Here is a 22,564-nt window from a genome sequence, read left to right on the forward strand (position 1 = left end):
CCCGCTCAAGGCTAGCACTCTGCCACTTGAGCCACAGCGCCGCTTCTGGCCGTTTTCTGCATATGTGGTGCTGGGGAATCGAACCTAGGGCCTCGTGTATCCGAGGCAGGCACTCTTGCCACTAGGCTATATCCCCAGCCCTGTGGTACCAAATCTTAAGGTCTGTGGGAATGACATACTTTTTATGGCTCCTCTTGAAATTATACATTATTAAGCTGGACATGGTGCACATCTGTAATCCCAGCCAGGCTAACTTTGCTACACTTCTCAATGAACCAATTTATAAGGAAAGTGGGTTGCATTAAAAGACAAAAGTATAAAGCATCTATCATAAACATCTAGTCAGGTTATATTTATAATTCTATGTTCAGGCAACACCTATTCTATTTTTATAGAATGACTCTTCTATTTTATAGAGTGACTGTTCTGATGAGTGGAACAGAAAGGTGTGTTTTTATAGGTATAGAGCAGCTGAGGAAATCAGAAAAGAAGACTGGTAATTTCAAAGCTACTTTCCTTTCCCAGTTAAAGCCGAGGGACTTCCTTGTTATACCAGCTAAAACTGGCCTATTTGACCAAGGTGTGGTTGTTCACAACTGTAATCTTAGCTATGTTGGAGAGAGACAGAGAGAGAGACAGAGAGACAGAGACAGAGAGACAGACAGAGAGACAGAGACAGAGAGAGACAGAGACAGAGACAGAGACAGAGAGAGATTAGAGGCCAGGCCAGCCACCATACCCAGGCTGGAAATTCAAGTTCCAGACCACTGAAAGAAAAGGAAAAAGTTAAAAATTATTGTATTTAGGTGGGCATGTAAGTACACTTATTAATAATCTTTTCTTTTCTCTCTCTATTATTATTATCATTAATCATGGGGCTTGAACTCAGAACCTTGAGCTTTTGTGCTCAAGGCTAACACTCTAACACTTTGAGCCACAGCTCCTCTTTGTTTTTAGCTGGTTAATTGGAGATAAGAATCTCACAGAGCCAAGCACTGGTGGCTCACACCTGTAATCCTAGTTACTCAGAAGACTTGAGATCTGAGGATCACAGTTCAAAGCCAGACCAGGCAGAAATGTCTGAGACTCTTTTTTTTAAAAAAACTTATTTATTGTCAAAGTGATGTACAGAGAGGTTACAGTTTCATAGGTTAGGCCTTGGGTACATTTCTTGTACTGTTTGTTACCTCCTCCCTCATTCCCCCCTCCCCCTCCCCCTGTCTGTGAGACTTTTATCTCCAATAAAAAACTACTCAGAAAAAGCCAGAAGTGATGCTGTGGTTCAGGTGGTAGAGTACTAGCCTAGAGCACAAAGAGGCTCCAGAACAGTTCAAGCCCCAGAACCAGCCCGCTACCCCCACCCCCCAAAAATAGGTTTTACAGACTACTGTCCTGCCTGGGATTGGCTTCAAACTGTGATCCTTGACTTGAATCTAGGGCCTCTTGCTCTTGCTTGGCTTTCTATCACTTGAGCCACACCTCCACTTCTGACTGAAAATATTTTTTGTTCTTTTTGGCCAGTCCTGGGGCTTGAACTCAGGGCCTGAGCACTGTGTCTAGCTTTTTGCTCAAGGCTAGCATTCTACCCCTTGAGCCACAGCGCCACTTCCAGCTTTTTTTGTGTTTATGTGGTGCTGAGGAATCGAACCTAGGGTTTCATGCATGCTAGGCAAGCACTCTACCACTAAGCCACTGATAGGGCTGACCTGAAAACTGGAGTAACTAAATATAAGTTTTAGTGTTAAAATTATAACAGCTTCTAAACCCTGGTGATGACTCGATGCTAGAGGGCTGCACCCCCACCTGTGAGACTAGTTTCTTATAGTTTGACATTTAAAAATGTAGGGAGCACTTGTTCACCTCTGTACCTGGGTAGCAACCATGGTAACAGACAGTAAAAAATGATCATAGTCATAGACTATAGAAATAACCATAATAGTAGTAGAAATGCCATGGTAACTGTTGGGTTGGTTTACTTATGATTGATTACTGGATTATTTTAGCCCACTCAAGCTTGCTTAATGGTAATGGGAAACATGGTCGCAATTGTTAAAGTCGGTACTAGGTCAGCCTGACCGCAGAATTCTGCTTCTGTAAATGGCTTGCTTAACCCATTGTGACTTGCTCTACCCCCTGCATTAACCCCCTGCATCAGTGCTACGTGACCACCTATTGTCAATTCCTGATATTGAGGCCAGTTCCCGATATCAAAGCCAAAAATAGATAACTGAAAGGGTAGATAGCCAATAGAAATAGGACAAGACTTGCTTGCTAAATGCCATCCAATCAAGTATCTGCCAAGTTGGAAATACCCTGCCCCTGTTGTAATCACAATAAAAACCCTGCCTATCTGAGGGTCGGGGCTCTCAATCCAGATCCGCTGTGTTGGTGATGGCTGGGGGTCCAGGCTTGAGCCTGCAATAGAGACTCTCGTGCGTTTGCATGGGTATCGGCTCCTTGGTGGTCTTTGGGGACCGGAAATCTGGCATAACACTATATTCCCAGCCCTGAAATGATGTTTTTTTAAAAATAGCTGTTGTTCACCTTCTTTCAGAAGAAATCAGATATAGTGGTGGAATGCCTTTCCCTGAGGGATGCTGGGAAATGGGAGGGCTTCCAGATTCGGGTGGTGAGATAACTTCCCTTGTTTACTTCCCCTCCCTCCCCTCCTTCCCCTCCTCCCTTTCTTTTTTTGGTGGTACTTGGTTTATTTGTTTTGTTTTTGTTGCCAGTCTTGGGGCTTGGACTCAGGGCCTGAGCACTGTCCCTGGCTTCTTTTTGCTCAAGGCTAGCACTCTGCCATTTGAGCCACAGCGCCACTTCTGGCTTTTATCTATATATGTGGTGCTGAGGAATCGAACCCAGGGCTTCATGTATACGAGGCGAGCACTCTATCACTAGGCCATATTCCCAGCCCCTTTTGGTGGTACTTGGACTGAACTGGTGCTCCCTACTACCACTTGAGTCATTCCCCCAGGCCCCATTACCTATCCTGTAACTGAAAAATAGCACTGACATCTTTATCTTCAGTTTCTTTAGAAATGGTTTGATGGCAGGCAATAGCCCGCCTGAAATGTGACCCATTTCCACCTGATATTCACCTGACTGGGGCAATAAAATATAACATTTTAGAGTCAGCAGATACTTTAACCTTTGGAATAATTTGTTTCCTTATTCTTTGGGAAAACAACAGGACCATCAAAAGACAATCATGCAGGGCTGGGGTTCTGAGTCAGCAGGACAGTGTTGACTTGAATTCAGCCGCAGCCTCACCAGAAGACACAAAAGAAGGGAAGGAGGAAGGGAAGAAGGGAAGGAGGAAGGGAAGGAGGGAGGGAGGGAGGGAGGAAGGAAGGAAGGAAGGAAGGAAGGAAGGAAGGAAGGAAGGAAGGAAGGAAACCATGGAATTAAAGGTGTTACAGAAGACAGCACTGCACTAAAACTAACCAGATCCTGATCAGCTGGAAGCCAGGTGCCCTATTTGTCATTGGGCAGAGGTACAGTTGGCACCTGCAGCTGTTAGAAGCCAGCCTAGGGGAACAACTCCAAACCAGCAATGCCAAGGTGGAGCATTGCATTCCATCCTTCATGTTTCTGAACTTCTTTTCTTCATTTTCTTTTCCTGATTTCCCTGCTCCACATTGTGGAGGAATCTTGTAGTTCACTAATTTGAATTCAATTGGTCTGTTTTTTACCTGTTCATTGTTTGTGCTTTTTTTTTGCCAGTCTTGGGGCCTGGGCACTGTCCTTGAACCTCTCTGGGAGCCGCAGCACCACTTCGGGCTTTTTCTGTTTATGTGGTACTGAGGAATTGAACCCAGGGCTTCATGTATGCTAGGCAAGCACTCTACCACTAAGCCACATTCCCAGCCCTTGTGCTTCTTGTATCTCTGTTTAATTCTGCTCTAGAATTCCTACTTCCTTCATGCTTAGCACGACTTGTCACTGAGATACACCCCAGCACCTAATTTTATTCCATTTGTATATGCACACATAGGCACAAATGTGTGCCAATACTGGGGCTTGAACTTCTGGCCTTTTTTCATTCATGAGCTGGCACTCTACCGCTTGAGCCATACCTCCACTTCTAGATCTTTGCTGGAGGTTTATTTAAAGTTAAGTCTTTCTGATTTACCTGCCTGGGCCAGCTTGGAACTGTGATCCTCATATCTCAGCTTCCTGAATAGCTAGGATTACTGCCCGAGTTCACTTCTTTTTAAAACCTACCCTTTTTCTTTGATGTCTAGTTCATACAAACATGGGTCCACTCCTTTATCTCTTGGAGCAGTCTCAGCCTCTTTGCTCTGTCTAGTGTGCTGTTATGTTTCAGCTGTACTCATTTGTTGTGCTGTTGGCTCATTCCTGTGGAAATATATTTCCCTGTATTTCATTTCCTGGTTCATTTTCTCAACGGTGATCACCCAGGAGCCACCATAAGTGAGTTCTACAGTCTCAAGTGTCCCTGTAGTTTAGCTTTTACTCAGCCCTTTGGGACTCAGAGGTTCCAACTATGTTATTAAGTAATTTAAAATAAAAATCTCATCAGAGCCAGTGCCAGTGGCTCATGCTTGTAATCCTAACTATTCAGAAAGCTGACATCTAAGGATCTCAGTTCGAAACCAGCTCAGGCAGGAAAACTCATGAGACTCTTCTTACCTCCAATTAACCATCAAAAACTAAAAGCAGAGGGGGGTGGGGGGGAGATGTGGCCTAGTGGCAAGAGTGCTTGCCTCGTATACACGAAGCCCTGGGTTCAATTCCCCAGCACCACATACATAGAAAACGGCCAGAAGTGGCACTATGGCTCAAGTGGCAGAGTGCTAGCCTTGAGCAAAAGGAAGCCAGGGACAGTGCTCAGACCCTCAGTCCAAGCCCAGGACTGGCCAAAAAAAAAAGCAAACTAAAAGCAGAGCTGTGGCTCATGTGGTAGAGCACTAGCCATGTGCAAAAAAGCTCAAGGACAGTGCTCAGGACAAGTTCAAGCCCCAGGACTGGCACAAAAGAAAACACCTTAGTACTACAAAAATATACATATAAACTACCCCTCTGTACATCACCTTTTTATAATAATAAAAAATAAATATATATAAACAAAGACATGCAAAAATATGAAAAATTATGATAGCTTCTATGAGGCTCAAAGTATAGTTCCTTGACATCTTTTTTTTTTACATTTCTTTTTTTTATTAATTAAATTTTGTTGACAAGGTGTTGTGCAAAAGGCGTACAGTTACATAATAGGGCAGTGAGTACATTTCTTGTGATATCTTATACCTTCGTTTTTCTTTCCCTTCCCTAGATCAGGTAGGCATATATATAATACCCAGTGTACCAAAATCATATATAGTAGCCATGTGGCGTACACCAAAGGAAATTCACCTAGAACTTTAAATATAATGTCAACAATAGAGTTTGCTTATCCTTGTCTTACATGATCATATATACATAGCTGTTGAGCTATTGTGGTCCACTGAGAGGTCTATTTTAGACATTTGTTTTGTTTTTGTTGCCAGTACTGTCCCTGGCTTCTTTTTGTTCAAGGCTAACACTCTACCTCTTGAGCCACAGTGCCACTTCCAGCTTTTTTCTATATATGTGGTGCTGAGGACTTCATGTATACGAGGCGAGCACTTTTACCACTAGGCCATATTCCCAGCCCTATTTTAGACCTTTTTATGTTTAGTAGTTGTTTGGTTTTAGATACATAATGTAAGGTTGCTGACCCAAACCTGTGGAAATACCATTTGACAAGAAGTTTTTTGTTTCGCAGACCTGGTCTCTACTGTTCCCCCCCCCCCCCCCCAACAGTCATATATCAAGGAGACCATGCCCCTTTGTTCTCTGTGTTCTAGGCTTGCCTTGACATCTTAATCCTACCTCATTCATTATAGCGCAGGAAACCACTGCTTGGAATTTGGTATTTAGAATCTCACTTTTTTTTGGCCAGTCCTGGGCCTTGGACTCAGGGCCTGAGCACTGTCCCTGGCTTCTTCCCGCTCAAGGCTAGCACTCTTGCCTCATATCCCCCCGGCTTCTTTTTGCTCAAGGCTAGCACTCTGCCGCTTGAGCCACAGCGCCACTTCTGGCCATTTGAACCCAGGGCTTCATGTATATGAGGCAAGTGCTCTTGCCACTAGGCCATATCCCCAGCCCCAAGACCTTATTTTTGGTGCCACTCCTAAGGCTTAAGCTCAGGGCGCTGTCCCTGAGCTTCTTTTGTTCTACTTGTGCCACAGTGCCACTTCTGGCTTTTCCTGAGTTTATTAGAGATAAGTGGCTTTGAACCAGGATCTTCATATCTCAGCCTCCTGAGTAGCTAGGAATGCCACCAGAACTCACCCTTTAAGATGTTAAAGGCCTAGCTTGGCCTGTCTCGGTCTTCCATGCAGTTAGGTTTACAGTTGTGCCAACATGTTCCACTGTATTCTATTTTTTTCCTCCCAGGCAGAGGCTGCACCCTGATTAACTGAGCCTCACATTCTTACTTGTCTTTTTTATTTTACTTTTCCAGTCCTGGTTCTTTTTTTTTTTGGCCAGTCCTGGGCCTTGGACTCAGGGCCTGAGCACTGTCCCTGGCTTCTTCCCACTCAAGTGGCAGAGTGCACTCTGCCACTTGAGCCACAGCGCCGCTTCTGGCCGTTTTCTGTATATGTGGTGCTGGGGAATCGAACCTAGGGCCTCGTGTATGCGAGGCAGGCACTCTTGCCACTAGGCTATATCCCCAGCCCCCAGTCCTGGTTCTTGAACTCAAGGCCTGAGCACTGTCCCTGGCTTCTTTTTGCTCAAGGCTAGCACTCTGCCACTTGAGCCACAGAGCCACTTCTGGACATTTTCTCTATATATGGTGCTGGGGAATTGAACCCAGGGCCTCATGTATACAAGGCAAGCACTCTTGCCACTAGGCCATATTCCCCAGCCCATCTTTTTTGTCTGACACTCTACCACTTGAGCCACATCTCCACTTCCAGTGTGTGTGCGCGCGTGCGTGCTGACCCTGGGGCTTGAACTCAGGTTGTAGGCACAGTCTCTGAGCTTTCTTTGCTCAAGGCTAGCATCCTACCACTTGAGCCATAGCGCCACCTCTGGCTTCTTACTTAATTGGAGATAAGTCTCATGAACTTTCTTGCCCTGGCTGGCTTTGAACCACAATCCTGATCTCAGCCTCCTGCAGCATCGCTAAGATTAAATGGGTGAGCTACCAATGCCTAGCTCATGCAACCTTTAACAGAATGTTTAACATCCTGTAAAGCGTGGGAGGAAAACACCTCCTTGGCAAGGCTGGCACTACATATATTGAGACTGCTTAAATGATATACAATTCCCTTTGCAAAAGTAACCTCACAGGAAGCCCTGGGTTCAGTTCCTCAGCAGGTAAAACAAAAAGCTGGACGTGGGGGCTGGGGATATAGCCTAGTGGCAAGAGTGCCTGCCTTGGATACACGAGGTCCTAGGTTCGATTCCCCAGCACCACATATACAGAAAACGGCCAGAAGCGGCGCTGTGGCTCAAGTGGCAGAGTGCTAGCCTTGAGCGGGAAGAAGCCAGGGACAGTGCTCAGGCCGAGTTCAAGGCCCAGGACTGGCAAAAAAAAAAAAAAAAAAAAAAAAAAGCTGGACGTGGCACTGTGGCTCAAGCGATACAGTGCTAGCCTTGAGTAAAAGAAAGCCGGGGACAGTACTCAGGTCTGGAGTCCAAGCCCCAGAACTGGCCAAAAAAAACCCCAGTAACCTTACATTAGCAGTCTATGCAACAGTTTCATTCTAAGTACAATTGCCAGGCTGGGCGCAGGTGGCTCATGCCTGTAATCCTAGCTACTCAGAGAAAGCTGAGACTTGAGGATTGCAGTTTAAAGCTAGCCAGGGCAGAAAAGTCACCATGAGACACACCTCCAATTTAAACACTCAAAAACTGGAAGTAGAGCTGTGGTTCAAAGTGGTAGAACATTAAATTAAGCGGGGCTGGGGATATGGCCTGGTGGCAAGAGAGCTTGCCTTGTATACATAAGGCCCTGGGTTCGATTCCCCAACACCACATATACAGAAAACGGCCAGAAGCGGCACTGTGGCTCAAGTGGCAGAGTGCTAGCCTTGAGCAAAAAGAAGCCAGGGACAGTGCTCAGGCCCTGAGTCCAAGGCCCAGGACTGGCCAAAAGAGAGGGTAATAGCTGAAGATGAGTAAGCAAATAAGGAACCCAAACCCCAGTACTGGCCAAAGAGGAGGTAGAATGGAAATGTGTGTAAGCTTATAGTAATCTCACATTAAATGTGAAAATCTGGACATCATAGTCTATAGGGCAAAAACACCACATACCTAACCTAGAAAATTAATGGGTGCTCTGATCTGACTTTACATTTTGTACTCAAGGGTCGAGCATACCAGTCATGATGTTATAAAGACCAAACAATGCATTATCCTGCTTAAAATATTTTATTGTCATCTTTTGGTAAAGCCCCACCATACCCTGTAACCACTGCACTTCAGAGTTCTAGGGAGTTTTCCATCATCTTGGTGTTCACAGGTTAATCAGGAAAATCAGCAATCTTCTAAGACCTGTGCAACAGGTGGACATCATCCCTTGTATCAGCAAAATCCTAAAATTTCATAAAAGGACATCAGAATCATGAAGGCAACAGACAGTAAAGTTAGGTTAGGGGATCTGGGGAGGTGCCACCTAAGGGTGAAATATTCAGAGTAATTCAGCTGGCCTGAAGATAAAAAAAAACCCTTAAGTGGCCCTGTGTTTAAGACCCAGCAGACACACATACATCTCAAAGAAACATCATTACCACTGAGGCTGAAATACACAAAATGAGACTCACCAAGGCAAGGACACACTCCACTTCAAACAGCAGGAGCCATCACCCAGGCATTCTGGCCATCCTAGGTCCAACTGGTAGACTCAACCTTCAGCAGACTTTAGGCTTCCAGTTCTCAGGTTAGAGCAAAATCCCCATAAAGGGGCACTTCTCCCACGTGGGGCTCCAAATACCTCATTCTAGAAAGAATTAAGACAGTGAGTAACTGGTTGGCTAAGTAGTTCCTTGTTAGAGCCCTTGCCTAACATTCAGGAGGCTCTGGGTTCTTTTAGAAAAAGCAGTGGCTGGGAAGTGGCTTAAATGCCTGCCCTGCATGCCATGAGGCCCTGGGTTCAAGCACCAGGACTGGCAAAACAACAACAAAAAAAAAACATGGTCTTCCCAAAGGCTAGAACCAAGTTCCCTAAATGAGTCAGTATTTCTATTTGACATCAGAACCAGTTGTCAGAGACTCTAGTCTGTGAAATCATCATTCCCAATTTAGGGAAACTTGTATCAAGGGAAAACATTCTGGGAAGGAAGTAGTATAGTATAATCAAAGTAAAGAATCCAAGGGGCAGGCCTTGTGTTGAGTTGGCTTATACCTGTAATCCTATCCAGCAAAACTGGCATGGCTGAGTTCAAGCTCCTCACAAAGTTTAATTCAGAAAAGGCTAGGGATGGAAAATTTTTTAAAGGGTAAAATCAACCCCACACACTGCAGAGATTACTCCAACTAATGGAGTTGGGTTACAAAGGTCTAAACAAAATTGCTTTACAATAAAAATCCAAGCTTGCTTTTTGGAGAAATAGCCATGAGCACAACTTTTGCATCGTTAAGTTTGAAATTAGAAAGCAGGCAGAGGACAGTTAGCTTGGGAAATAAAACTGTCGCCAAGGCACGTGGAGCATCTCTCCCACACAGCACTCACCTTTCCCCCAAGAGTAACTCACGAGCGGGCATCTTAAAACCCCTAGAGGGAGAAGAGCCACGAACAACCCATTAGTAAGGTTTTTTCAAGTCACCTCCCCCAAGCCCAGCAGGTCCCAGGAGCCGCGGCCCGAGGGGTGATCAGCGCGCTGCGGTGATGGCGTCAGCGAGACACTCAGAGTCACCAGAGTCATCATCAACCCCGTCCTCCCCAAAGGTGGTGACCGCTAGCCACCGCCCAGCTCTCCCAGTCACTGGCACACACCCCACCCCCCCCAACCCCGCTTACCTCCCGCCGGTGCTGTGGAACCACCCGCGGCGATCAGGGCCCTAAGAAAGAAATCAGCGAGTGAACAGAGGCGGGGATGAGCTCCAGCCGGCTTCCCCCACCGCCCGGGGCCGGGTCAGTTCCAAGAGTGGCGTCACGTGGGCATCAGAAACTCTAGTCTGTAATGGTGGTTCATCCCGCTCGGCCCGAGAACACAAAACCGCTCCTGACCTCACACACCCGGCGGGGCCCAGAGTTACCTGTGTGCGGCACGCTCCCAGGACCTCCCCGGAGCTCAGCCGACAGACAGAGGCAGACACACATACAGAGGTGTCCTTCCGGCCGTACAAAGAGACTCGCTTGGGCCGCGCCAGAGCTATTTATAGCCCGGCCAAGCCGGGGGTCCTGACGGGACGTAGCTATCTTTTCATATGCCTGTCCCGATGCGCAACGTTTTTCCGCATCGCACGTCCAAAGAGGCATGGAATAAAGCGGTACATCAGGAAAATAGGTTGCACGCTCTTTGGGTAAACAGTCCAGGGGCATTTTTATGAGTTTTCATTAATGAACATAACCTTCCCCCCCCCCCGCGTTTGTTTTGGCAGGTCAGGCGGAAGAAAGTCCCCACACCTGAAGGACCCGCGGGCGTGAGGTGGGCGCTCTTAAAGCCCTTTACCGCCCCAGTCCATTCCTGGACTGGAGCGTGCGTAAGCGTGGGGATGGCGTTACCCTGTCTGTCCCGGCTTGGGGGGTTGGGCCTCACGTACCTTAGTCCCTACAATCCAGCCAAATCTGAATTCGCACCTCGGATCCTGCCAACCTCATTAAGCTTCTTGAGCCTGAAGCTTTATTGAGCAGTATCAAGCAATAAGCTGTGTATATGTAAGATAAGATTTATAAATGGTTAAAAAAGGGATTAGTGTGCATGGAGGAATCTAGGTAGCCATGTCCAACTGCTCTGCGTGTGGCTGCGATGACATTTTTTCTTTGCTTCTTGTATGTTTTCTGCAATGCACGTGTTAAACAAAGGGGTTTTGGTGTTTGTCGGTCGGTCGTGGAGCTTGAACTCTGGGCCTGGGCACTGTCGCCGAGCTCTTCAGCTGAAGGCTAGCGCTCTATCACTGGAGCCCCAACGCCACGCCCAGTTTTCTGGTGATGAATTGGAGTCTCACAAACTTTCCTGGCTGGGCTGGCTTTCAAACCGTGATTCTCAGATCTCAGCCTCTTGAGTAGTTAGAATTACAGGCGGGGGCCACTGGCGCCCAGCTACAAAGAGTTTTTTTTTTTTAACCAGAGAAGATACATAATTTGGGGCTGGGAATGTTGTTTACCTGTAGAGTGTTTGCCTAGCATGCATGGTGAAACCCTGCCTTAGATTCCTCAGCACCACATAAACAGAAAAGGCTAGAAGTGGTGCTGTGGCTCAAGTAGTAAGGTGCTAGTCTTGAGCCAGAGAAGCTCAGGGACAGTGCCTGGACCTTGAATTCAAGCCTCAGGACTGACAACCAACCAATCAATCAATAAAACAATAATGTGATAAGTTGCCTCTTAAAATCACCTGTATAGTTCATCACTGTTAAATATGTTAGTATTCCCTCTGGATTCACCTTTAAAAAAAATAATAAAGGGGCTGGGAATATGGCCTAGTGGTAAAGTGCTCGCCTTGTATACATGAAGCCCTGGGTTTGATTCCCCAGCACCACATATATAGAAAATGGCAATGGCCAGACAGGGCGCTGTGGTTCAAGTGGCAGAGTGCTAGCCTTGAGCAAAGAGAAGCCAGGGACAGTGCTCAGGCCCTGAGTTCAAGCTCCAGAACTGGTGAAATAATAATAATAAAAGGCAGTATATGGCCTAAGAGTTGAACTGGGAAGCTGGACACTGGTGGCTCACACCTGTATCTCACTCAGGAGGCTGAGATCTGAGGCTTGAGGCCTGAAACCAGTCATAGCAAGAAAGTCCATGAGACTCTCACCTCCAATTAACCACAAAAAGCCATAAGTGGACTCTGGCTTAAGTGATAGAGCACTAGCCTTGAGCAAAAAGCAGCTAAGGGGCATCACTCAGGCCCTGAATTCAAGCCCTAGGACCAGGGAGAAAAAAAAATCCATTAGCTAGATGCCAGTCACTCATGTCTATAGCCCTAGTTCCTCAGTAGGCTGAGATCTGAAGATAACAGTTTGAAGCCAGCCAGGGCAGGAAAATCTGCCTTTTACCTCCAATTAACCACCAAAAGGTAAAAGTAGAGTTGTGAATAAAGTAGTAGTGCACTAGGCCTTCAGCAAGAAAGCTCAGAGGCAGGGCCCAGGCCCTGAGTTCAAGACCCAGGGGCACATGAAAAATCCAGGGGCTTGGGAATGTGTCTTAGTGGTAGAATGCCTAGCATGCATGAAGCCCTAAGTTTGATTCCTCACTACCATATAAACATCAAAAGCCAGAAGTCGCACTAGGGCTCAAATCATAGTTTGCTAGCCTTGAGCAAAAGAAGCTCAGGGATAGTGCCTAGGCCTTGAGTTGAAGCCCTAGAACTGGCCAAAAAAAAAAAAAAAAATCCAGGATAGAACCATTAGTTAAGGGCTGGCTAAAGGTTTGGCTCTATAGTAAAGCCATATGAGTTAAAATCCCAGCACTGTCAGGCACCGGTAGCTTACGTCAGTAATTCTTAGCCATTCAGGAGGCTGAGATACAAGGATTGTGGATCAAAGCCAGCTCAAGCAGGAATATCTGTGAGATTCTTACCTCCAATTAACCACCAGAAAACCAGAAGTGGAGCACTGGCACTGGTAGAGTGGAGCACTCTACCAGTGCTAGCTTTGGGGGGGGGAGGGGAGACTCAGGGACAGTGCTCAAGCCCTGAGTTCAAGACCCAGCACCAACAAACAAATAAATAAAATCCTACTTTCTGGTAACTGGTGAGTCACTCCTGTACTCCAAACTACTCAGGAGGCTGAGATCTGAGCTTCATGATTCAAAGTTCATCTGGGCAAGAAAGTCTCTGAGACTCTTACCGTCAATTAACTACCCCAAAAAGCTAGAAGTAGAGATGTGACTAAAAGGGTAGAGCAGAAAAGCTCAGGGGCAGTGCATAGTATCTGAGTTCAAGCCCTATGACTGACATCCCCCAACCCCACACACCAATTTTTTTATTTTTATTTATTATTATTATTATTATTATTTTGCTTAGAATCAAACAGGAGCAAGCAAATGTGGGCGGTGGAAGGAGGCATGTCCCGGGGCAGGGCAGAGTGGAATATATGACTTTCACCCTGAACCATCACTTGTTGCCCTTACTTTTGCTTGCATTCAGCTCACTTCACTGGCTCTACAGGCTCAACTATGAAACGTTTCTGAGTACCTAGAGGATGATGGGATGAAGGCAGTGAAAACAACCAATTCCTCCCGAACCACACTCCCTTCTCAGTATCTCCTCCACACTCCTATGTGGATAATACAGCTAAGACAACCAGGGTTGAAAATACTGCACGTCTACTTCATATTTCTGCTGATAACATTGCTAATTTTTTTAAATGAAGCAATTCAGACAAAATGCATTGAGAGGAAGTAATCAAAGTCAAAGTCAAACAATTTGTAATTAGTTAACCAGTTTGGGATTTGCTGAGCCAGAAACATGAACACTCTTGTTGTGTCCACCCTGTGGCTATTACCAAAGGTCTGGACAACTCTAAAGTGAGAGTGAAAACAGATGCTCAGGGCTGGGAGAGTGAAGACTTGTGATTGTCTTTAGAGGCCAGCCCTTCCTACAGCCAATTAAGCACAACCACTAACTGCATTTCCTTCCCAAACCCTTTGAAACAATCATAACTTTCCAATAAGCAACCTCACTTCTGTCATAATGGAAAACTACAATTTGTGTTTTCTCTCAAATACATTTATAACCTGAATTTTAAATTACCCCAGACCTGTAGCTCAAAGCTTGTATACCTCCCCATAGAAGTACTGCCTCCATTCTGCCATCAGTACACTAGGACATACAGATATTACAGGGAAGCGTCATCTCTTCCATGAAACAAGTAGACAGATTGGATTTTAGTGTTTTTATTTTGCATCGCTAAAGAATAAAAGCAATCATTTTCTAACTTGGTAGTGTTGCAAGACAAAAAGTGGAACACAAGGTGGCGATGCTGTTGTGCTTAATAACAAAAAATACTAAATGAAAAAGTTATGTCGGTAAATAACACGAAAAAAATAAAATAAGTCATCTATTACCACTAGGCTATAAGTGCATTAGAATAAACTCAAGCAATAGAGGACCAACACACAGGGCATCACAGCGAGATCCCGGGGTCCCCACAGTCGACAAGATGGAAAGAAAATAGAGCTCTAATCCACCTCCTCGATGGTGGGTCCGGACCCAGAGCCCCCTCCCGGCTGCTGAGCCCCGAAGCCCCCAGCCCCGGGGCCGCCGGCTCCCTGCTGGTACAGCCCGCTGATGACCGGGTGGCACACCCGCTCCAGCTCCTGCCTCTTGTGCTCGAACTCCTCCTTGTCGGCCAGGCTGTTGGCGTCCAGCCAGGACAGCACCTCCCGGCACTTGTCCAGCACCTTGGTCTTGTCGGCCTGGGCGACCTTGCCCTGCAGGCCGGGCTCCTCCAGGGCGCTCTTGGCGTGGAAGGCGTAGGCCTCCAGGGCGTTCCTGGCGGCCACGCGCTCGCGCTGCGCCTGGTCCTCCGCGCGGTAGCGCTCGGCCTCCCGCACCATGCGCTCGATGTCGTCCTTGCCGAGGCGGCCCTTGTCGTTGGTGATGGTGATGGCGTTGGCCTTGCCGGTGCTCTTGTCGGTGGCCGTGACGTGCAGGATGCCGTTGGCGTCGATGTCGAAGGTGACCTCGACCTGCGGCACGCCGCGGGGCGCCGGCGGGAGGCCGCTGAGCTCGAAGCGCCCCAGCAGGTTGTTGTCCTTGGTCATGGCCCTCTCGCCCTCGAACACCTGGATGAGCACCGCGGGCTGGTTGTCCGAGTAGGTGGTGAAGATCTGCGTCTGCTTGGTGGGGATGGTGGAGTTGCGCCGGATGAGCGGCGTCATCACGCCGCCCGCCGTCTCCAGCCCCAGCGACAGCGGCGCCACGTCCAGCAGCAGCAGGTCCTGCACCTTCTCCGACTGGTCCCCCGCCAGGATGGCCGCCTGCACGGCCGCCCCGTAGGCCACCGCCTCGTCGGGGTGGATGCTCTTGTTGAGCTCGCGCCCGTGGAAGAAGTCCTGCAGCAGCTTCTGCACCTTGGGGATGCGCGTGGAGCCGCCCACCAGCACCACGTCGTGGATCTGCGCCTTGTCCAGCTTGGCGTCGCGCAGCGCCTTCTCCACGGGCTCCAGCGTGCCGCGGAACAGGTCGGCGCACAGCTCCTCGAAGCGCGCCCGCGTCACCGACGTGTAGAAGTCGATGCCCTCGCACAGCGAGTCGATCTCCAGGCTGGCCTGCGTGCTGGACGACAGGGTCCTCTTGGCGCGCTCGCAGGCCGTGCGCAGCCGCCGCAGGGCGCGCTTGCTCTGCCGCACGTCCTTCCGGTGCTTCCTCTGGAACTCCTCCACCAGGTGGCTCACCAGCCGGCTGTCGAAGTCCTCGCCGCCCAGGTGCGTGTCGCCCGCCGTGGCCTTCACCTCGAAGATGCCGTCGTCGATGGTCAGGATGGACACGTCGAACGTGCCGCCGCCCAGGTCGAAGATGAGCACGTTGCGCTCGCCCCGCCCGCCGCCGCCCCGGCCCCCGGCGCGGTCCAGCCCGTAGGCGATGGCGGCCGCCGTGGGCTCGTTGATGATGCGCAGCACGTTGAGCCCCGCGATCGCGCCCGCGTCCTTCGTGGCCTGCCGCTGCGAGTCGTTGAAGTAGGCGGGCACGGTGATCACCGCCTTGCTCACCGGGTGCCCCAGGTAGGCCTCGGCCGTCTCCTTCATCTTGCTCAGCACCATGGACGAGATCTCCTCGGGGCAGAACGTCTTGGCCTCGCCCTTGTAGCTCACGCGCACCTTGGGCTTGTCGCCCTCGCCGATCACCTGGAAGGGCCAGTGCTTCATGTCGGCCTGCACCACCGCGTCGGCGAACTTGCGGCCGATCAGCCGCTTGGCGTCGAACACCGTGTTCTGCGGGTTCAGCGCCACCTGGTTCTTGGCCGCGTCGCCGATCAGCCGCTCGGTGTCGGTGAAGGCCACGTAGCTGGGGGTGGTGCGGTTGCCCTGGTCGTTGGCGATGATCTCCACCTTGCCGTGCTGGAACACCCCCACGCACGAGTAGGTGGTGCCCAGGTCGATGCCGATCGCCGTGCTCTGCGCCATCGCGGGGTCCGCCGCCCTGCTGCCCGCTTGGGCTGCGCGCTCAGCCTCCGCTGCGGCTCGGTGCGCGGGATGCGCCGGGAGCGCTGGGTCCTGGCGGGGCGCGGGCTCGGCTCGCTGCTCCGCTCCGGGGTGGGACGGGATGGGACGGGATGGAGCGCGGGCTGGGCTCGCTGCTCCGTTCCGGGGTGGGACCGGGTCGGGGTCGGGTGCGGACTCCACTCGCTGCTCCGCTCCGGGGTGGGACGGGGTTGGTCGCGGACTCGCCTCGAGGTTCCGCTCCGGGACGGAATCGGGATGGAGGGCGGACTTGGCTCGCTCCGGGACGTGATCGAGAAAGTGTCTGAAGCCTCTGAAGCCAGGGAGAGGCTGGAGCAGCTCGCGGCCAGCTCGGCTTTTATGTCTGGGCGGAGCCCCGCCTGCTCCGGGCCTGGAATCTTCCAGGGAGTTCACTGGCCGAACTCTCCGGATGCTTCTGGGGTTCGACGGAGCCCCGGGATCGGGGAGCGCAGGGGTGTGGCGGGAGGGAGGGGTGGAGGGCCGTGGCAGGACGGGGTTGTTCGTCTCCGCGTCCGCGGCGGAGCCGGCCGGCCTCCCGTTAGAGAGATTGGGACGGGGCCCGACAGCGCTAGGCTTGTTTGTCGCGTGGCCGGTGGCTGGGGGACTCGGGCCACTTCGGTGGTTTCAGGTAGAATGAAGGTGTACAGCCCCGTGTGTACAGCCCACACGCAGAAAGTGCTGGCGTTTCTCCAGGGAGCGGGGCACTGGTGGGCAGGTGGACCCGATGCCTTAGAAGTGCAGTCCGGGGCGAGGGTCCCCATCTTAGGTGTGATATGGGAAAAGTACAAAGCAGATAGCACAGTAGCGTTTGGTTTTTAGAAAGTCGTTCAGGACGCATGGGATATCTGGAGATGGGAGACTTTTCATTTTGAAAAGAAAGGAATGATAGAAAGGAGTTTTACAGATCCCTCTGCCCTGAGGACGGAACTTGTTTCTAGGGTCCTGGAGTTTAGGGGGATTTGGTGAGCAGAGCCCACTCAGTCCCTCCCAATGTCTGGAGCAGCTCCCCTTTGCGTGGGATAGGAACGGAGGGGGGGCGGTGGTGAGGAAGAGAGAGTAATTGTTCATTACCTGAGCTTTGGCCTCTAGATTTCCCCTTTCCCTTACCCTTCCCGCCCAACTTTTTAGTTTCTCAGTTCCTGATTCAGAGGGAGGGGATAAGACCAGGGTTAGTCTCAGAGTCTGATCTGCCCATTCCCTTGATTCCCTGGGCTGTTTACTTTTTGTTAAATGTAATGGCTGGTGAGCTTCTAAGGGAGGTGGTGGTGGTGGTGATGGTGGTGTGTGTGTGTGTGTGTGTGTGTGTGTGTGTGTGTGTGTGTGTGTCATTGTCTTAACTGCACATCATAGCCTGTTTGAAGCAAACTGGGGTCATTCTGTATGGCAGGAGGGGTTGGGCCCCATCATAATTTTCTCATTTAGCCTTTTTCAAATTTTGTTTTATTTCCATATGTTAATAGTAGTATGAATGACTTTCATTGTGATAATTCCACAGATGGAAGGTATATATTTGAACAAGTGAACCCCCTTCATTATATTCCCATAGCCCTCTTAGCTTTCTAATTCAGGTACTAACTTCCTGCTGCTCCACCTCTCCTGTTAGCAATGCACTTAGATATAACAACTTAGTGTGAGTGTTAGGCCACCAGTGCTGAGTTTAGAACTCAGAGGTGGGTTTTTTCCACTCTTCCACTTGAACCACACCAATTGTTCTGGTTTCTTTTTGTTTTGGGTGAGGGATGAGCTAGTTGGAGATAAGAGTATCCGGATATGTCTGTCTTCTGGCTGGCTCCATTTCTCAGATTTGAGCCTCCTGAGTAGCTAGGAGTTTTGGTCTGAGTGACAAATATGGCTATTTTTTTCTTTATCCTTTGAAGGGAGCAGGTACCCCTTGTTAAAGGCCTGAAATGAAAATATGACCATTAAAGCAGCTAACTGATTTAACCAACCCAACAGTAAAGAAAATACAGCCAGGTGCCAGTGGCTGTCATCCTAAATTACTCAGGAGGCTCAGATCTGAGGATTGTTCAAAGCAAGCCAGAACAGAAAAGTCTGTGAGATTCTTATCTCCAATAAACTAGCCCCGGAAAAGCCATAAGTGGAGCTGTGGCTGACATGGTAGAGGGCCAGCCTTGACCGAAAAAGCGAAGAGACAGCACCCAGATCCTGAGTTCAAGCCCTAGGCCTGGCACCAAAGAGAGAGAGAGAGAGAGAGAGAGAGAGAGAGAGAGAGAGAGAGAGAGAGAGAAATACTCATTGCTATACCTACATCTTGAGCATAAGTGGAAGGAAGCAGTCTTTGGTGAAGGAATTCTGGACACTTTTTTTTTATTTGGCATCTTCACTGAAGCAAATACACATACTTGTCTACTATCGAGACTGCTCTTTCTAGCGTCCAAGGATATTCAGTTGATCTAAACTGATGTTACAGATATATTGCTTTAACAATCCTCTGTGAGAAAGTACATAGCTCAAAACTATATTTGCATTCAGATGTAGCTCTCTAGTGAGTCATCACCCTAATCTAGTGAAACTGGTCAAACTTCGGGAATTTTCCATTACTCTGTGCAACTGTTTGGAGAGTCCTCCAAACTTCCATATTAGCTACCCTTTGTATCAACACTTCCAGAGACCCTGACTCATCCTTCCTTCCAGAAGTCTCCTCACCATCAGCTTTTACCACTGATAGTTCAACACAGCTCATTCCTTCCCTTCAAATCAACAATTGAGAATACTTTATTTCTTTAGCTGGCAATATTGGGTTTTGATTCAGGCCCTCCAGCTTGCTAGGCAGGTGCTCTACCATGTGAGCCATGCCCCCTTCCCAAGAAGTGAAGAGCATTCCTATGTCTACTACCCGGTAGGTAGATGTAGTGATAAGGCCCTAAATCTGGCTACTGGTGTAGCAGTAAAGACCTTGAGGAGGACCAGAGGCATGATTTAACTGGTAGCATGCCTGCATAGCATGTGCTGAAAGGAAAGGGAAGGGGAGAGGAGGGGAGGAGAGGAGTCAGAGGGATGTTGTCTCTGTGCATCAGTAAATTAGTGAACTACACCAATTTGTATTACTAAAGTTAATCTATGTTTTGTGACATCTTTCTATGGACTGGGATGGAAACGTAATCTTTTTTTTTTTTTTTTTTGCCAGTCCTGGGCCCTGGACTCAGTCCCTGCCTTCTTTTTGTTCAAGGCTAGCACTCTGCCACTAGAGCCACAGCGCCACTTCTGGCCGTTTTCTATATATGTGGTGCTGGAGAATCAAACCCAGGGCTTCATGTATACAAGGCAAGCACTCTTGCCACTAGACAATATCCCCAGCCCGGAAACATAATCTTTTAATTTTTCACAGTTTTGGAATTTGAACACGGGTTTACCATTTATCAGCTAGGTACACAAACTGCTGAGCCACACTTCCAGCCCAGGAAACCTATAGTAATGTTCTTTGTGGGTTCTAGAGATGGATCTTAATCTAGCTGACAAATGCTAGGAGTCTGCTCTACTTCTAAGCAATCTCCTTATCTCTTCTTTGTCCTTTCTTTTTTCTTTCATTCTTTTTTTTTTTTTGCCAGCCCTGGGGCTTGGACTCAGTGTCCCTGGCTTCTTTTTGCTCATGGCTAGCACTCTGCCACTTGAGCCACAGAACCACTTCTGGCCATTTTCTATATATGTGGTGCTGGGAATCGAACCTAGAGCTTCATGTATACGAGGCAAACACTCTACCACTAGGCCATATCCCCAGTCCCATTTTTGTTTCATTCTTATTCTAACAAGCAGAGGGTCTTCAGAATTTTGTCTTTCCTTCTGTCTAGGTGCTTATCAAGGATGAAATCCTGTACTGGTACTGAGGCTTGAACTCAGGGCCTGGCTCTGTCCTTTCGCTTTTTTTCAAAAGGCTGACACTATACCACTTGCACCACACCTCCAGTTCCAGCTTTTTTTTTGTGGCTAATTGGAGATCAGAGTCTCACTAGTTTTGAACCATGATCCTCAGATCTTAACCTCCAGAGTAGTTAGGATTGTTGGCATGAGTTACTGGCACCCAACTTTCACTTTTCTTATATTTTTTGAGCTATACAGTTTGCTTCTCTGTCCAACTGGGTTATCTATTTGCGTATGTATTTATTTTTGTTAGTCCTGGGGCTTGAACTCAGTGCATAGGTCTGGTCCCTGAGCTTTAGTGCTCAAGGCTAGCAATCTGCCATTTTGAGCCACAGCTCTACTTCCAGCTTTCTGGTAGTTAATTGGAGATAAGACTCTCACAGGCTTTTCCTGCCTGGGCTGGCTTTGAATTGCGATCATCAGATCTCAAGCCTCCTAACTAGCAAGGGTTACAGGTATGAGCCACTGGCATCAGGCAATCCTATTGGTTTTAAATGCTGGTGTAATTTAAGTTTATCCAGCAGAAAGCAAAAGAAACAACTGGTCTTGAGAAAAGCAGGCATTTCTAAGAATCAAACTGCCAAGGCTTCAGTGATGTAGAACTCTGGAAATTTCCAGCATCATAGAAAACAACTGGGAAAGGGAAAACATTCTTCTCAACGGGACCCTCCTTCCTTGTTAAGATTGTTTGCCTTGGGCTGGGAATGTGGCTTGGTGGTAGAGTGCTTGCTTAGCATGCATGAAGCCCTGGGTTCCATTCCTCAGTACCACATAAACAGAAAAGTAGAGCTAGCTTTGAGCAAAAGAAGCTCAGGAACAGTGCTCAGGCCCTGAGCCCCTATGACTGGAAAAAAAATTGCTTTCCTCTTCTTTTGAACAACAAAGTTCTTCTGTATTGACTAGGTTATGTGTGTTTCTGTAGGCTAATTCTGAGGTAGAATTAGCATCTACTTCACCTACACCCAGTGGTTCATATCTGTATTCTAGCTACTCAGGAGGCTGAGGATCACAATTTTAAGCTAGTTCAGATCAGAAAAGATCTCCAGACTCCATCTTCAAAATAACCACCAAAAAAGTTGGATGGGAGTACGGCTCAACTGGTAAAGCTCCAGTTAAGTAAGCAAGAAGAGATCCTGCGATGAAACCCTGGTATAAAAAGAATTAACATCTAGTTCACAGGATGGTATCATCAGTCTTAACACAAACAAGCTTTAGTGTATGAACAATATATGTCCAGAAGTTTATCCCTTTTTCTTTTGGTGGTACCTGAGCTTGTGAACTCAGGGGCATGTACCTGCTCAGCTGGTATTCTACCATTGCTTTTTTTTTTTTTTTTGCTAGTCCTAGGGCTTGAACTCAGGCCTGGGCTCTGTCCCTGAGCCTCTCTGTGCTCAAGGCTATGGCTCTACCACTTGAGCCACAGTGCCACTTCGGGCTTTTATCTGTTTATATGGCACTGAGGAATGGAACCCAAGCTTTCATGCATGCTAGGCAAGCACTCTACCACTAAGCCACATTCCCAATCCAGCATTGCTTTTTTATTTTTTGCCAGTCTTGGGGTGTGGGGCTCATGGCCTGAGCACTATCCCTAGATTCTTTTTGCTCAAGGCTAGTTAATACTCTACCTCTTGAGGCACAAGGCCACTGCCTGCTTTTTCTGTTTATGTGGTGGAGAGGAATTGAACTCAGGGCTTCATGCATGCTAGGCAAGCACTGTACCACCAGGCCACATTCCCAGTCCCCCAGCATTGCTTTTTTGTTGGTTATTTTTCAAGACAAAATTGTAAGGATTTTGCTGCCTGAGCTGGCTCTGAACTGCTATTCTCTCTGCATCTCAACCTTCTGGTAGCTAGAATACAGGTATAAGCCCCTGGCACCCAGCTTCTTTTTCCTTCTTCTACTGCAGGGAAGGAACTTCCACTCCTAGGTCTAACTTTCTTTTTGTGTACTTGCTTTCTCCTGCCTTCTTTTCCCCTTCTTTATCTTCTTTTTTTGAGGGTGGGTGGGAGGAAGGGTGCTGATGACCAAACTGAGGGCCTTGCCCTTGCTAGGTAAGAACTCTTCCACCGAGCTGAACCACCCTCCCAGTTCTGGAGTTACAGGTGTCACCACACCTGACTTCCCAGTCATTCTGATTGAGATGCAATGAGATTGGTAATTACTACCGAGACTATGATATTGTTTTGAGCTTTATATAAAACAGTTGTAAGATCTTTGAACACATGTGACTCGGTTCAATTTTTCTTCTCCTTCCTTCCTTCCTTCCTTCCTTCCTTCCTTCTTTTTTTCCTTCCTTCTTTCCTTTCTTCTGAAGTGCCAGACACGTGAACCCCATTTTAGAATTAA

General features: G+C 48.2%; 1 protein-coding gene, 1 long non-coding RNA gene and 2 other non-coding genes across 4 annotated transcripts; all 4 read right to left on the minus strand.

Moving 5' to 3' along the window:
* Positions 1-8,416: 8,416 nt before the first annotated feature.
* LOC125352831 lies at positions 8,417-10,477 on the minus strand. The gene is made up of 5 exons (XR_007211210.1): positions 10,255-10,477; positions 10,016-10,056; positions 9,728-9,769; positions 8,820-8,995; positions 8,417-8,591 (listed from the first exon to the last, which is right to left on the minus strand). It is a non-coding gene; the product is annotated as an uncharacterized LOC125352831 (long non-coding RNA).
* LOC125354015 lies at positions 9,226-9,293 on the minus strand. The gene has a single exon (XR_007211407.1). It is a non-coding gene; the product is annotated as a small nucleolar RNA SNORD52 (small nucleolar RNA).
* Positions 9,866-9,927, minus strand: LOC125354016. Its single transcript, XR_007211408.1, has one exon. It is a non-coding gene; the product is annotated as a small nucleolar RNA SNORD48 (small nucleolar RNA).
* A 3,806-nt stretch (positions 10,478-14,283) lies between the features above and the next one.
* Positions 14,284-16,443, minus strand: LOC125352770 (heat shock 70 kDa protein 1B-like). The gene has a single exon (XM_048348132.1). The coding sequence runs from the start codon at positions 16,280-16,282 to the stop codon at positions 14,336-14,338; it is 1,947 nt and encodes a 648-aa protein (XP_048204089.1). The 5' UTR covers positions 16,283-16,443; the 3' UTR covers positions 14,284-14,335.
* Positions 16,444-22,564: the final 6,121 nt, after the last annotated feature.

This window comes from Perognathus longimembris, chromosome 6 (genome assembly GCF_023159225.1).
Source record: "Perognathus longimembris pacificus isolate PPM17 chromosome 6, ASM2315922v1, whole genome shotgun sequence".
NCBI lineage: Eukaryota > Metazoa > Chordata > Mammalia > Rodentia > Heteromyidae > Perognathus > Perognathus longimembris.